General features: G+C 42.7%; 1 protein-coding gene across 1 annotated transcript in view; it reads right to left on the bottom strand.

Annotated features, from left to right (window-relative positions):
• FAXC (failed axon connections homolog, metaxin like GST domain containing) overlaps window positions 1–16,912 on the bottom strand; it is a 42,894-nt gene that overhangs the window by 11,209 nt on the left and 14,773 nt on the right. The window contains exon 2 of the mRNA XM_089665237.1: window positions 12,078–12,213. Within this exon, the coding sequence (XP_089521363.1) occupies window positions 12,078–12,213 (136 nt within the window). The remainder of the gene's footprint in view (window positions 1–12,077; window positions 12,214–16,912) is intronic.

Genomic DNA, 16,912 nt, shown 5'->3' with positions numbered 1-16,912 from the left:
ATAATAATATTAATACCACAAAAAAGTCTACATAAGGCAAGAGCTGCGGGACCAGGTAGACCTTGTGAAATTGGAAAGTGACACCCAGGGGCGGACTGACAACTCATGGGGCCCCCGGGCAATAGGGGATCATGGGGCCCCTGTGTCCTTGCCCAAACTCAAAAAAGCCTATGAAAAAGGTACCAGGGGCATCTCATGGGGCCCCCTACTGACCGAGTTTCAAAATGGTCAGTCCACCCCTGGTGACAACATCAGTAACCCAGAACACAGCCAGCTGCAGACACACCCCTCCCCTCCCTACTCCTGCTCTCAGCCAATCACAGACATGTTGCTAAGGCAGATTACCCAGAAGCTGCCCAGGCCGGGGAAACCAATATTCAAGTAGGAAAGAAATCAGGGCACATTCTTTTAACGGGAGATAAAATAAAAGATGTTTTTCTCTCAGGAACAGCCCAATAAAATTGTGACTGTCCCCAGAACCGGAGACATCTGGTTACCCTGATGTTGCACAATAATTGTACTAAAACTTATGCTGTGCAGACTTGCATGTCATTGCAAGAACTGCCGCAGCATACAACTATAACTGGTAAATAAATTGGTATAAATATCAAGTTCATCTGCTAAGCTCAAAAACATATTGGCATCTGCATTATTTGTAGAGCTGTGTATAAATATATTATCGGGTAATTGAGGCTTATGGTTGGGTACCTAGTTCTAATGTCAGCTTTGCATTCAAAATCATGTAAAATGATCTAAGAATTCCCTAAAAAAATATATCTTCTTACCCATAGCAATCTCGTGCTCTGTATTACTGCATCATTTATTATTCATGGACACAGATACATCAGAAAGTCCATTAGCTACTCTCTTGTTGTTTTCATAGATTTATTTGATATATGGAAATAACACAGCGTGGATGCCAATGTCAGTGTCTAGCTGTTTGGTACATATCCTGTTTTTCTGAGTTCTTTAAATCAAAGAAATTTTAAGAATTTAGATGTTCAGAAAATACATCTATTGTTATCTTTATGGTACATTTAGCAAAACCTAAATAAGATGATTTTCAGAGTAAGTTTTGTAAATCATAAGAGTATGTGTTCCTAAAAGCAAAGGTAATCTGTATATAGGCCACGTACATAACCCTGTTTATCCATTTTGCATTCAATTTTAAGGACAGTTTTCAAAGATAAACAAATGTCTATAAACAGTACTTCTAGGTGAAGGACCACATACTGTAAACTTGTCCCTAAAGCTCCTAATGGCTTCAGGTCTGATTCCTGCTTGCTTTCCTATGTGTATCTGCTCATTATTTAAAGGGTAACTTCACTTTTGTTGGAAAAAAAGTAGCAAATAAAAATAAATAATATAAAATGTATGATCATTACACCAGTTATATTGTAATTGAATGTTATTAAAAATCACCTTTCCTTTTTAACCACTTGCCTACCAGGCACTTATACCCCCTTCCTTACCAGGCCAATTTTCAGCTTTCAGCGCTGCCGCACTTTGATTGACAATTGCGCGGTCATGCAACATTGTACCCATATGAAATTTTGATCATTTTTTTCTCACAAATAGAGCTTTCTTTTGGTGGTATTTAATCGCCACTGGGCGCTTTACTTTTTGCGCTATAAATTAAAAAAAGTGCAAAAAATTTGAAAAAAAAAAAAGTTTATTTGTTTCTTTTATAAAATTTTTCAAACAGGTATTTTTTCTCCTTCACTGATTTGCGTTGATGAGGCGGCACTGATAGGCGGCACTGATGGGCACTGATAGGCAGCACTAAAGGGCACTGATAGGCAGTACTAATGAGGTGGCACGGATAGGCGGCACTGATAGACAGCACTAATTAGGGGTCACGGATAGGCGGCACTGATATGCAGCACTGATAGGCGGCACTGATAGGTGACACTGATGATGGGTACTGATAGACGGCACTGACTGGCATCACTTCTGGGCACTGACTGGCGGCACTGACTGGCACAACCCCTGGGCACTGACTGGTGGCACTGACTGGCAGCACTGCTGGGCTGCACTGGTGGGTGGCACTGGTGGGCGGCACTGGTGGGTGGGCACAGGTGGGTGGCACTGGTGGGCACAGGTGGGTGGGCACAGGTGGGTGGCACTGCTGGGCACATGTAGGTGGCACTTCTGGGCACAGGTAGGTGGCACTGCAGAGTGGCACAGGTGGGGGCACTGCTGGGCACAGGTGGGGGCACTGCTGGGCACAGGTGGGGGCACTGCTGGGAATGGGTGGGCGGGGCTAGTGGGCGCACTGCTGGGCACCGATCATCAGGGCACTGATCATCAGTGCCCTGATGATCGGTGCCGATCCCCGCTCTGACAACTGCCGGTTCTCGGCAGTACTTTCCTCACGATCTGACAGCGTGAGGAAAGTGCAGCCGAGAACCGGCACTTGCATTTCCCTGTGATCAGCGTGTCATTGGACACCGCTGATCACGTGGTAAAAGGCAGGTGGGATCGGCCTTTCACCACATCACGTGATCAGCTGTGTCCGTAGGACACAGCGATCACGGAGATCGCCGGGTGCGGGCCCCCTGGGGCGCGCAAGAGAGCGCGTTCTGGGAGGACGTCATATGACGTCCACTCAGAACTGGCCGGCCGCGGTGAAGCCGTCATTCGGCTATGCGCGGTCGGCAAGAGGTTAATATGCAGATGGTATACGGAGCACCCCCCAGAAATTTAATTTACTGCTTGTGGGATTAGCTCAGAGATTTTCCCTAAAGTCTACATTAAGATACAAATCAGATTTGCAGCATCCCTTGCAACAAAAATGTCATTTTTGGTGAGATACTCCCAAAGGGAAAACATGTCTAAAGGGATGCGGGCCCCGCCAATTTCCTCATTAGAACCTTGCAGGTGCAGCAGCCCAAAGAAACCAACCAAAATTCATCTTTCACTTATCTGATTCCAGGAAACTGACATAGTTTTGCTTGCTTTGTTTGCTTCTCTTTACACTTCAGTGATCTCTGTACTATTATTTTAATAATCTTGTATGTCTTAAATTGTATATTGCTAGCTTTAGCCCTGGTTCACACAAAATGCTATTTAAAACTGGTGCAATTTGGTACCATTTAAAGTGCAACTTCAAAGTGGCACAGGATATAAACACATGTGCGATTTCAGTGCCATTTACCTTATAGTCCAAGTGGAGAAAAAGTAATGCAGGAACTATTTTTCAAATTGCAGTCCTTGAAATTGCACCTATTAAGTGCCATAGAAATACATTAGATGCGACTTCAGGTGTGATTTGTAAATCGCATGTCACACCTGAAATCACAGCTGTGTGAACCAGGGCTATATTTAGTTGTATTAAACTCTTTTTTTTTCTTTTCTTCAATTGTTTCCTGGTTTCTGGCCTAGGACAAAATGATGTCATACATTACAGGCGTCTTCAGGGGCATTTTTGTCTCTTTCATCTGGAGGAGAGGAGGAGGGGTTTTCTCAGCTAAGCACACTCACCTGCCTGCATGCTTGATCTAAGGGCACAGGGATTCAAGGAATTAAATGCTACATGAATCATCTGCCCTTAATCAAGATAGCAGCAGGTGGTGAGGTGTTTTTCAAAGTGATTTCTCAACACAATAAAGCATGGAAGATGGGTGAGTTTGCTTTGAGTATTAAAAATGCTACATGAATCATCTGCCCTTAATCAAGATGGAAGCAGGTGGTGGGTTGTTTTTCAAAGTGATTTTTCAACACAATAAAGCATGGAAGATGTGTGAGTTTACTTTGAGTATTAAAAATAGTACAAGAATCATTTGCCCTTAATCAAGATGGCAGCAGGTGTTCGTTTTTCAAAGTGATTCCTCAACACAATAAAGCATGGAAGATGAGCGAGTTTGCTTTGATTATTAAAAATGATTTATACAGCCCTTTCAGTTTGTGGTGCTCACCTACAGTTAGATTCCATTTTAAAGTACACTGCTCAAAAAAATTAAAGGAATGCTTTGAAAACACATCAGATCTCAATGGGGAAAAATATCATGCTGAATATCTATACTGATATGGACTGGGTAATGTGTTAGGAATGTAAGGATGCTCCATCGTTTGATGGAAATGAAAATTATCAACCTACAGAGGACTGAATTCAAAGACACCTGCAAATCAAAGTGTAAAAATGAAGCAGCAGACTAGTCCATGTTGCTGAAATTTAATTGCAGCAACTCAAAATGGTACTCAGTAGTTTGTATGGCCCCCACGTGTTTGTATGCATGTCTGGCAACATCGGGGCATGCTCCTAATGAGATGACAGATGGTGTCCTGGGGTATTTCCTCTCAGATCTGGACCAGGGCTTCACTGAGCTCCTGGACAGTCTGAGGTGAAACCTGGCAGCATCGGATGGACCAAAACATGATATTCCAGAGGTGTTCTATTGGATTTAGGTCAGGCGTGGGGGTCATTCAATGGTATCAATTCCTTCTTCCTCCAGGAACTGCCTGCATACTCTCAGCTCATGAGGCTGGGCGTTGCCGTGCACTCGGAGGAACCCAGGACCTACTGCACCAGTGTGGGGTCTGACAACGGGTCCAAGGATTTCACCCTGATACCTAATTCCAGTCAGGGTGCCATTGTCTACTCTGTAGAGGTCTGTGCGTCCCTCCATGGACATGCCTCCCCAGACGATCAGTGACACACAACCAAAACGGTCATGCTGAACGATGTTACAGGCAGCATAACATTTTCCACAGCTTCTCCAGACCCTTTTACATCTGGCAATGGCACGTATTGATGTGCCATCCTGGTGAAGTTGGACTGCCTGTGCAACCTCTGTAGGTCCAGGTATCGCCTCATGCTACCAGTAGTGACACTAACCCTAGCCAAATGCAAAACTAGTGAAAAACAGTCAGAAAAGTTGAGTAGGCAAACAAATGTCAGTGGCCTCCACCTGTAAAATCATTCCTGTTTTGAGGGTCATCTCATTGTTGCCCATCTAGTGCATCATTGTTAATTTCATTAATACCAAAGAAGCTGAAACTGATTAACAACCCCCTCTGCTACTTAACTGACCACATAAATATCCCAGGAGGTTAACTGACTTGATGCTATACTCTGATTAAAAAGTGTTCCTTCAATTTTTTTTTTGAGCAGTGTATATGTAGACCCAAAACCAAAAATGTACTACATTGTAGTGTACTATTCCTTGCTGTGGTGGCTGCATTTGCTTTTTTCAAGCTTCTTTTCCTTTATATTCCCCTGGATAGCTATATTACTCCTCTGTTGTATTTATGAAGGAAGCCATGGTTTGCACTTTAGGCTGCTCTACTGATATGGACTACAAACATGTCCGTATCTCTTCATTTCCATTACATGGAAGGCAGGGTAACATTCGCACTGACCCGATTGCACTGACAGTCGGATCGGGTCTGCCTGTCAGTTTTTCAGGCAGATCCGATCGGACCATCCATAGTCCTCTATGGACCGACAGGTGTCAGCAGACACCGGAATCCGATCCGATCTTGTACGCTAAGAACAGATGGATGGGGATTCTTTCCTCATCCCTCCAGTGGATTGGATGGGATGACAGTTGGGTGGAAACGGACCCCGGGCTGTGTCTGTGTCCACTCTGCAGCTGGGGCACCTTTGGGTACCTCAAGAAGAGTAGCAATGCAGCTTGTATAGTGTGCCACTGTGAACAGTGGGTGTGGCAATTAACTGTGGGAGGGGATTAAAGGGCAGTGGATGGCATTGGTCAGCAGTGGATGGTGTCAGTAGGGCAGAGGTTGGTGTCTGTAGGGCAGTGGATGGTGTCAGTCAGTAGAGCAGTGGAACATGCTAGTAGGGCAGTGGACAGTGTCAGTAGGGCAGTGGATGGTTTCAGCAAGGCACAGGTTGGTGTCAGTATGGCACAAGTTAGTGTCAGTAGAGCAGTAGACGGTGTGAGTAGTTATTGATTTTTATTGATTTTATTTATATTATATTTTTATATTTATTTATTCTTATTTTTTACAATATTAATTTTTAATATTTTTTACCAGCCCTTTTTTGGGACCATTAGTGAAATATTAGGGGTCTAAACACCCTTCTGCTGTCTCGTTTTTGAGACAGAGAAAGGAAATGAGGACAATCCTCAATCCCTTTCTCTGTAGCCTCAGCTGCACTGCAGATTAAATGAGCAGGAAGCTCTTTATGCTTCAGCTATGAATGAACACAGTGAGTGATCGCTAACGCTCACTCACTATGTTCGCTTCCTATTATCCATCCTGAAACATCCCCAGCAGCAGCCAGTGGGAGAAGAAAAGAGGGGAGCTGACAGCGATGTGTGTGTGTGGGGGGGGGGGACCAGGGTAGCAAACTGGGGCCTGGGGGCAACAGAAGGAAGTGGAAACTGCTGGACAGGAGGGGGGGGAGGCTTTACTAGAACTGATGGGCTGTATTTATCTCCTGCAGCAGCTGAATGCTGGATTGAGGCAAAGAAGGAGGAGTAGCTGTCGCAGGTGGAAAATACAGCCCAATGGTTCTAGAATGCCACCCTCCTGTCCAGTGGACCATGGACAGCCACTGTCCAGACTCTGAATAATGTGTCTGGGTTTCAGGTGGACTGAAACCCAGAGGTATGATTGAAAACTTGGTTTGTCTGGGTGAATCTTGGACAGGTTGCATCTCCCCCTAAAATTACCCATTCAAGCAGCAGCTTAGTATAACCTCAACCTTTAGTCTTTCAGAACCACTACTACCACAAAAATGACTTCTTCAGAGTGAGATGTAAACATGAAGATTGTACAATCAGAGGCAACGGCGCAGGCACAGAATGTCTCAGCTCATATAGACACAAGCAGCTGTATGTTTGAGCAGGGGTGGACTGACAACTCATGGGGCCCCCGGGCAATAGGGGATCATGGGGCCCCTGTGTCCTTGCCCAAACTCAAAAAAGCCTATGAAAAAGGTACCAGGGGCATCTCATGGGGCCCCCTACCGACCCCGGGCCCTCAGGCAGTGCCCGAGTTTCCAAATGGTCAGTCCGCCCCTGTGTTTGAGTTCAGACGCAGTACAGTCAACTCTTACATGGGATCTTGGTGACAGCTAGTTGGGTTGCTACCATCTCAAGGGAAGGGAAGCAATCATTCCCTCATAGGAAGTCCTCTATATGAATAATGTTTATATTATTTTGATAGGAACCAGATGCAATAGGGTAGTTCTATCCCCACCTAATCCATCCTTCTGCCTGCTTTTTTTTAAGCCATTTTTTTTACTTTAGGAAGCCATATTTTACTTTAGAAATGCAGTTGACAACAATAGAAAAGGGACAACTCAGAAAATGTTTCTTGCAGTGATGATCTCAGTCCCAACCACGGCACCACCTGCCTGGAGTTTACATGTTCTCCCTGTGCCTGCGTGGGTTTCCTCCGGATATTCTGGTTTCCTCCCACATTCCAGAGACATGCTGGTAGGTTAATTGGTTCCTGCTTAAATTAGCCCTAGTGTGTGTATGTATGAATGTGAGTTAGGGACCTTGGATTGTACGATGCTTGAAAGTTAGGGACTGATATGAACGTACAATATATATACATGTAAAATGCTGCATAAATTGACGGCGCTATATAAGTACATGAAATAAATAAAGCTCCAAACTCCTAAAAATTGTCTTGGCTCTGTACACAGAGGCACAGTTATGTTCAAACAGAAGATGGCCTTTACATACCGTAAGTAGACAGGCGGTCAGGTTTCCACCAACTTTTAGCCATAGAACTTCATTGGAAGTTTACTTGTATCTCCTAGATTGTAAGCTCGAAAGAGTAGGGCCCTCTAACCCCTCGTGTGCTGATTGTAGTTGCTGTGCTGTTTCATGTATTGTCCCCCCCTCTATTGTACAGAGCTGAGCAAACCCTTTGGCGCTATATAAACTCGATGTAATGTAATATACTGCTAAAGCTTATACTGTTGCAGAGTATTCACGTAGCTCAATTAAATCTTATGTCAAGAGAAAGACAAAAGTGTAGATGCTGAAAAATAGTATCATTTTTAGCTGCACACAATCTTTCCTTGTGAATTGATCAAATATTGACTCCACTTAAAGTGTAACTTCACTCTCTCAATCAAATGACTGTTTTTAATCCTTATGCTGCTAGAATTAGTAAATAGATAGGAAAGTATATCATATAAACATACTTGTTTTAACCTTTTTTTACATTTCTTGAGTTACTTTCTAGTTTCCAGGCCTAGACAAATGATTTCATACATCCCAGGAGTCTTAAGGAGGGGAGGGAGGATTCTCAGCTCAGCGTATACCTGAGCTAAGGGCAGATTGATTCCATGATGTAAATGATACATAAATCATCTGCCCCTACTCAAGATGGCCACTGCCAGAAATGCTAGAGGTGTTTTTCAAAGGGATTTCTAAGCATAATAAAGCATGGAGACATGGATGGATGCGTTTGCATTGAATATTAAAAATGAATTAAATAGCATATTTGGTTTGTGGTGCTCTGATTCAGTGCAGTTCCACTTTAAACCAAAAATGTAGTTGTCAAAAGAAGGTAAATAAGAAACTGTGCGTAAATAATTAGATTTGCAACCAATCCATGAAAACCTTGCATAGTGAAATTGTGTTTGTCGTTTGTCCCCGCTTTACTGCTCTCTCACTGTGGTCACCAATGGGGTGGGCTTACTATAAGCAAATTGCAGTTGTAGTCGGCAAGTGCACTTCCCCAGAGCTTAGTAAATGTGGTAAAGTTCTACTGATTTCATTGTCCAGTTTGATTTTTCCTGAACCTTATTGGGAATTCTTTACAAAATGAAGCTTCACCACATTACATTTACTAAGGAAAATGAGTGCAACTGTACTTGCAGAGTGCACAGTCTATTTGCCTTTCGTCAACCCCAGTGTGTTGGCAAAATTACTATTGATACTATGTTCACATTTGTGCGGCCTGCGTTCTGCAGGTAGGCAGACAGATCAAGCGATGTGCAGTGACTCTCTCATTAGCTCAGAATCAGCAATGAGAAAAAGGCCAATTTTAGTGCAAATGAAATGGCACGTTCCACTTACCACAAGAAAATCAGCCAATGGTTGATCAACGTATTCAGACAGGAGGGAGCAGGTCCTCGCTGTTAGAATAAAGTAGTGTAGCCAGGGACTTCCCTACAATCACTTTACTTGTGAGAATTCAGGAATATGCAGGGCCAGTGTTTCCACTACTGTAGGCTAACTAGGCAGCTTCCTAGGGCACATTGCCAGCTAGGGGCACCTGGGAGCAGCATAGGCCAGCACTCTCTCTCTATGGGACAAGAGAACGATCCTCCAGCTGAGGGGAGGGGCGGCAGAGAGGATTAGAGTACAGAGAAGAGTAGAGAAAGATGCCAGGTGTCTGGGGCCAGTGTAGCAGCTGAGCTTCCGCTCCTTCCAGTGTTCCTCTCAGACTCAGTCCCTTACTGCAAGCTGGCTGGTGGCTGCTGATCACTGTTGTGTCCCAGCCCTTCTCTTCTCATTCATCAGCGGAGGTGGAGCAGCACCTGTGGAGGAAGGTAATGTCTGATTCTGATGTCTCGTGTCTGTGTGACTGTGACCTGGCTGGCCTGCCATCCATCAAATGTGCAATATATCATTGAGTGATGACATCATCACGATCCCAAAGCCTGCTCTTCTAGTGCCTGCTGGGCCTGTTGATCTGTGGCAGTGTTGGTGGTGGTGTGTTGTGTCGGATCTGTGCAATGTGTCAGTGAGTGATGACATCATCACAATTCCAAAGCCAGCTCTTCTAGTGCCTGCTCACTTCAGGTGTGTGTGTGGGCTGGGCTGCCTTTTGTCACAGCGTTTTATCTCCCCCCATTACCTGGGAAATTCCAGCCTGGGTTCTAATAATATTGGTGCTGGTGGCATCTTATGGAACTTAATTTTGCAAATTAAAAGAATTTTTTTTTTTGGGGGGGGGGGGTTGGGGGCACAAGTAGCTGGTCTTGCCTAGGGCACAAAATAGTCTATCTAGCACCAGCCCTGAGAATATTTGAGGTTCAACCCGCTGGATCAACAAAACAAACCTCAGTGCATACTCTGTTTTAGTAAGCCTTGCTGTAGACACTACAGTAAAATTTGCAAAACAAATCAATAGCCACTTTGCTCAATATTCATTCCAAGGATTACTATGTGCCACTAAAAGCATTAGAGAAAGAGATAGTGATGATAATCACCTTGCAGTCAGTACACAAATATTTCAGGATGTAACAGCAAAGAACCTGACAATAGGACACATCCTACCAGGTGTGATTCTTGTTAATTTGGTGGCAATGAAAGCAGGCTGTCTCTTCAGCTTATATGGCATATTACACTATGACTATACTATCTGGAGAAAAACATTTTAGTTTTTCTGGTAACTGGTAGAGAACATTTAATGATTTTGTTAACAAGGGGCTCTTGAACAAATAGATAATTGTCTTATTACTATTACTTATGGTTTTATTTTATTAGGTAAAGTATTGGAGTGGGCAGCACAGTGGTTTCCGCCTGGCAGTACTGGGGTCGTTGGTTTGAATCCCAACCAGGGACGGACTGACAACTCATGGGGCCCCCGGGCAATAGGGGATCATGGGGCCCCTGTGTCCTTGCCCAAACTCAAAAAAGCCTATGAAAAAGGTACCAGGGGCATCTCATGGGGCCCCCTACTGACCCCGGGCCCTTGGGCAGTGCCTGAGTTTCCAAATGGTCAGTCCGACCCTGATCCCAACCACAACACTACCTGCATGGAGTTTGTATGTTCTCCCTGTGCTTGCAAGGGTTTCCTCCAGGTACTCCAGTTTCCACCCACACTACAAAGACAAACTCATAGGTTAACTGACTCCTGTCTAAATTGGCCCTAGTATGTGTATGTGTGAAAGGAGTTATGGATCTTAGATTATAACCTACTTGAGGACAGGGACTGATGTGAATGTACAATATATATGTAAAGCACTGCAAAAATTGTTGGCATAGCTGTAATAAATGAAAAGTGAATAAATACTTAGCTAAATCTCTCCTAGGACTTTGGGATGTATGTATGACAAATATGCAGAGCTATTCAGCCTGAGAAACTGCATGTGCATTTGTTCTCTTTGAATCAAATATTATTAGGCTCTCCAGGACGTTCTCTCCAGGATAAATATATATATAAACCTACGCTAATAAGAACCACAATAGATAATCAATAATCAAAAATGAGGTGTAAAACATAGAACAGCTGAACACAAAAACCCTGATACTAGGCAATCAACAATAAATACATAAAAGTGCAGCGCTTAAAAAGTTACAAATAATCATAAGAAAACAGTGAAAAATGTGTCAAAAAAATAGTCAATCCAAAAATAAAAGAAAAGAAAATTCCCAGAGGCTGTGGTGAAACAAAAGAAATCCAAGGACAGTTGTCGTGTCACCAACCACTACTACAGAAGACTTACCAGAAAAGCATGACCCCCTGTTTAGACTGGTCAATCACGATCTGTTAAACAATCCAAACAGCTGGTCACTCAAATCCTCCTCCAGATAACCAAAACAGCAGATATGGATCTTCCAAACAATGGACCTTAATTAGGGTTGCTAAACCATTCAGGATAAGGCTTGGACTCATAGTGGAAAACATGCAAAGAAAGAACACTCCACATAGTGTAAAATCACAATCACAACATTTATTTAAAGTATGGTTGCACTCACATGTAAGCAAACATCATTAAGCATTGATTGGCAAAAAAAATCCAAATTTTCCCATTTCCAAAATGGCCACCAGCTGGTCACGCATGCACAGTAGCGTGTGTGCGTAACATATTTTTCACTGTTTTCTTATGATTATTTGTAACTTGTTAAGTGCTGCACTTTTATGTTCTCTCCAGGTCGAATATTATTCATTCATAGTAGAAGCAGAAGATAAATATTCACTTTTGATCAAATATTCACACATAACCAATGTACATACACTTTCACAGAACAAATAGCTCTGCAAATATTTTTATAAATACACCTCTTTGTTTTTATAACAATTATTACTTAGTGGTCTGTAGCTGCTTGTGCAGTTTATATCTAATTATAACGTATGTTTAGAGAGCAAGCAATCTGATGTTATGAATACATTACATTAGCTTTGCAATTTACCTGATATGGTAAGTCAGCCATTCTTAGGTATGTTTCCATTTTAAGACAGAATGGAGATAAACTAGGAACACCATTGTTTGGCCGCGAAAACTGGTGGAATATAATGGCATCTTTGGAATCAACTTCTTGCTCCTTCCTGCAAACACAAACAGATGCATAGTATGTAATGTTATTATTTATTACATTAATCATTATGAATCTTCTGCTTTTACATGTCATAAACTACTTGCTAAAGCATTCAGTCTGTCACTGGATTTTTTTTAAATGTATAGAAAATGTATAAGCGAGCGCTAAGAAATTATATATATATATATATATATATATAAAAGAAAATAATAAACTATTTCCTGATATGAGAATAGCTGCTAGCACTCAGGATATCGGCAACAGTCTCAAAATCAACGTATGAAATACAAGTCTAGCACTGCACTTATATTTCATACGTTGATTTTTTTTTTTTTTATTAAAGCTGCAACTGTCTTTTTAACCACTTGCCCTCCAGAAGATTTACCCCCCTTCCTGACCAGGCCATTTTTTTGCATTATGGCACTGCATTACTTTAGCTGACAATTGCACGGTCATGCAACGCTGCACCCAAATTAAATTTACGTCCTATTTCTTTTGGTGGTATTTGATCGCCTGTGCATTTTTTATTTTTTGTGCTATAAAGAAAAGACCGACAATTATGAGAAAAAAACAATATTTTTTGTTATTAAACATGCCCAATAAAAAAATTTAAAAAATCAAATTCCGTCATAAATTTAGGCCAAAATGTATTCTGCTACATATATTTGCTAAAAAAAAATCCCAATATGTGTAAAATAATTAGTTTACGTGAAAGCTATAGTGTTTACAAATACACTATATACTGTATACTGGGATTTTTAAATTTTTACATTTTTTTAACTAGTAACGGTGGCAATCAGTGACTTATAGCGGGACTGAGGCAAGCAATCTGACACTGGGGGGAACTGACCCAGTGACACCAATACAGTGAGCAGTGCTAATAAAAAGCACTGACACTGTACTAATGGCACTGGGTAGAAAGGGGTTAACATGTGGGGCGATCAAAGGGTTAACTGTGTGCTGTTTTACTGTGTGCTGTGTTAGTGATTTCAACTGTAAGCACACTGCTTTGTATGGCTCTGCTATGCACAGCCATACAAAGCAGTGTACATGAGCTGACAGGGGAGAGAACTGTCTTGTTTACATACAGTACTCTCCCTCCATTGATAATGCTTGACAATCACCGGATACCGGCGAGTAATCACCGGCCGGGACCCGGTGATTGACAGCAGAGGCCGTGAATAGCGGCGCAGGTAGGGCATGTGCGTGTCCCCTACCCGGCGATGCAAAATCATGTATATGTATGTAATTTTGCGCACCCCTGCCATCCTGTAGCAATATCTGCTATAGGGCGGCCGAAAGCGGTTAAGTAAAATGCATTCTAGAACCAAACATTATTGCTATTTAAATGCTGTTTTATAAATAAAAAAAAGTCCATGTAAGAGAGAGACTTAATGTAACACTAAACATTATCCTTATTCTCCAAATATGCTTGGGGTACCTCCACTACTTAACAGTCAATGTTGATAGGGGAATGCCTCCTACAGTGATATTGGGTTTTCCTGCAGGGGGGGAGGATGAGCAGGGAGCCTTCCTAGCAGAAAGAACATAATGGTTAATGCTAGCAGCTATAGTCACTTGCAGTAATAGAATGCCAATCGACTTGGGTACATTCAGCTTGCCCATAAATGGATGGATTCACTGCTGGTCCCTGTTGAACCGGCCAAATTTCGATCCATTTATGGCTCGCCTTTTTGGCCCTGCAATCTATTTTTCATTAAATGATTTTTTACTGTATTTTTCAGCCTCCCTGTATTGTCCTTCATGAAATGATCAGTGCACTTTAGCTGTGGTCGTGTGCACAGTGCTTTGCATACTACAAACACCATAGTCTATAGTCCATCTCAACAGCCAGCAAAAGAGGGTGCCTATGTTCCTACATTCAGTGGGACCATAGAGAACGAATGTAGAAAACCTCTAGCAGAAAGTCAGATCACAGCACCAAAAATAAAAAAAAAAAGATTTGGAGATTTTGTGGAGGCTGTCCTCTTTCCCCCTCCTCTACGACATTTGGCACAATAAAATTTCTTTGGGGAGGGGGTACCCAGTTTTAGGTATGCGCTCATACTTTGGCTCAAAGCCATCTGGGACATATCACAGGCCCCAGAAGACTGCAGAACCTTTCACAGAGCGCAGCGTGGCTCATACATACACAAAGGAAAGCTGACTGTGAGGAGTCACAGCCAGCTACCCTTAGTAAACATGACAGCACCAGGGACCTTGAAGACCCACAAAAAACCAGCCTGGGTGATGACAGCACTGGATCCCTGGACAGGTAAGTGTTTTTTTATTAGAACTTAGCAGGTACAGTATTTGTAGGTGCTGTTGTTTTCTTTTTAGGGTGAAGATTCTCTTTAAGAATACACAGTTGAATTTTGAATTTTTTAAACCAGAGTTTAGTAGCACTTTAAAGTGATTGTAAACCTCAGACAAGAAATATGAACAAAGCATAGCCCTCTATACTGTGTACTTGTCTCAGTTAAGTCAATTAAGAGCACTAAGTGTCATTTCTGTCTGTTACTTTGTTCCTGACAAATTTTCCTGACACCAAGAGAAAAATGGTGACAGCAGAGGGACCTCCAGCTGACTGAAAGCCTCAGCTCTGTACCTGTGTGCTGTGTGGAAGGGAGGGTGTCTCTTCCCTCCAACCAGCTCTCAGAGCTCCCCTTACTGAGCTCTGCAGAGTGTGATTTCAGCTCTCCCCCCCCCCTTAGTTTTCTTAACTCTCAGACAAGCTTTATAAAATTATCTCTGCTGCAGCTAAATTATATTTACAAGTCTTGTTCCTCACCCAGCCTGTGACTGGACAGTAAAAGGAAAAGCAGTAAACTAATGACCTCATCTCTTTGTTACGCAGCTCTCTCTTCCTATTAGAACTGCCGCCATTGATAACAGGATTTTTGTTACCATAAAATCCCTTTCTCTGACTTAGTTGACAGACACAGCTCTCTTCTATTCTTGACCATAGGGTTTATAGCGCCACCTATAGGAGTAGAACACCAGGCAGAAAAAACTCAGCACTGCTCATGGGTAGTCCCAGCTGGTATAAACACCCTCTCTGCTATAGGCAAACCAGTTACTAACAAAGCAGTGCAACAAATAAAAACCAAGATGGGTGAGTACTGTGGGTGCTGTCTCTGTCAACTAACTCAGAGAAAGGGAGTTTATGGTGAGTAACAAAAATCCAGATTTCTCCTACGTTCATTGATGGACACAGCTCTCTTCTATTATTGACCACAGGGATGTCCCAAAGCAGTGTATCAATGAGGAGTGGGCAAACAAAAACAAAAGAAACCAGGCAAACCTGCCAACCACCCAAACAAACTCTCCCCCCAGAGAACAAGGAACCTGAAACAGCAACCTGCAAAAACACTTTACAGACAACAAGCATCCTGAGATGCAAGCACCTCATTTTTGCAAAATTTGCAAGTGTGCACAGATGGCCAGGTAGTCACCTTGCTAACCAGAGACACACCTGATGTCAAAACGCCCAGAGGCACTGACAGCTCTAGGTGATTGTGCCAAAATGGCAAAGTGTGGAGCCTGAGCCTTAATGGCATAAACCAGACTAAACTTCTGCTGAATCCCTCAGGAAAAAGTGGCACAGAAGGCCACCAGGCCATTTCGGGGGCAGTTTGTGACTGCAAAAAGATAATGTAACAAATAGTTATACACAAACCACCCAGATCACGACCAAGAAGGGCAACACCACTGCCTCAGGGCCTCGGACACAGAGAAAGCAGGACATCTCCATCGGTTGGTATCCAACACCCCCCAGAAGGTAGGAGACCCAAAGGGATGAGACTGCCATTTCCAACATTCACTGCGAGGAAGTGAGAGCGACAAAAAAGGCAAATCTTGGGATTGCTATGCAAGAGGATACCCTGAATACTCTTAAAGAGAAGCTTCTGGAGGACTGATTTGCCTATAGCACAGAGGAGTTTTTTTACCAGCTGGGACTTCCAATAGGTGGTGCTGATTTTTTTTCTTCCTCAAGCCCTACTCCTGTAGGTGGCGATATAAATCCTATGCTCAGGAATAGAAGAAAGCTGTGACTGTCAATTAAAGTAAGAGTAAGAACAATTTGTATTCTGTCAAGGTGTACTCTAATTGGGCAAGATGGAGATGAGGGGCAGTGATATCAAAATCTCTACCTTATCCATTCAGAAAACACCTTGCATTCATTGAAAAAAATGCAAAACATTATGAATGGCTACATTGCCCCTCCCCCCCCCCAGTGGTCAGTATGCAGAGGGGAAGTCATTTGAAGGACCCAGAAGGCCATGGCTATCACTGTTGTAGAGCAGGCTGTTACAGTGATTGTCAGCTTCCCCAGTGGACCCTCAGGTATGACCAATGTAAATAAGCAAAACAATATATGCAAAAGCAATGATAACTGGAGTTCAACTTTTAAGGGAAATATGAATGCATTGCAGAGATGTACTACGTTTGTCAAGGGAAAAACCCTTGACATATTGTTAAAAGTTAATTTGGGCTTTAAAAAAGAAAAAACATTTCATCACTGCAGCAGAATTTATTTCTTTTTAATTAAGTTTGCAAATTGGGCCATAAAAACATCCGCGATAAACAGTATTGCAAGTTGCAGCACTTTGAAAGCCACCAAGGATAAGAGAGAATATTTATCCAACCCTGGCACTTCACATACTAAGGACCTACAAGTCCAAGCACACAGTGCTGACAAGAAACTA

Source organism: Staurois parvus, unplaced genomic scaffold, assembly GCF_062004578.1.
Source record: "Staurois parvus isolate SC_StPar_1 unplaced genomic scaffold, SC_StPar_1.0 ptg000048l, whole genome shotgun sequence".
NCBI classification, from domain to species: domain Eukaryota; kingdom Metazoa; phylum Chordata; class Amphibia; order Anura; family Ranidae; genus Staurois; species Staurois parvus.
Note: the sequence above shows the minus strand (reverse complement) of the source record. Positions and strands in the feature narration are given on the sequence as shown.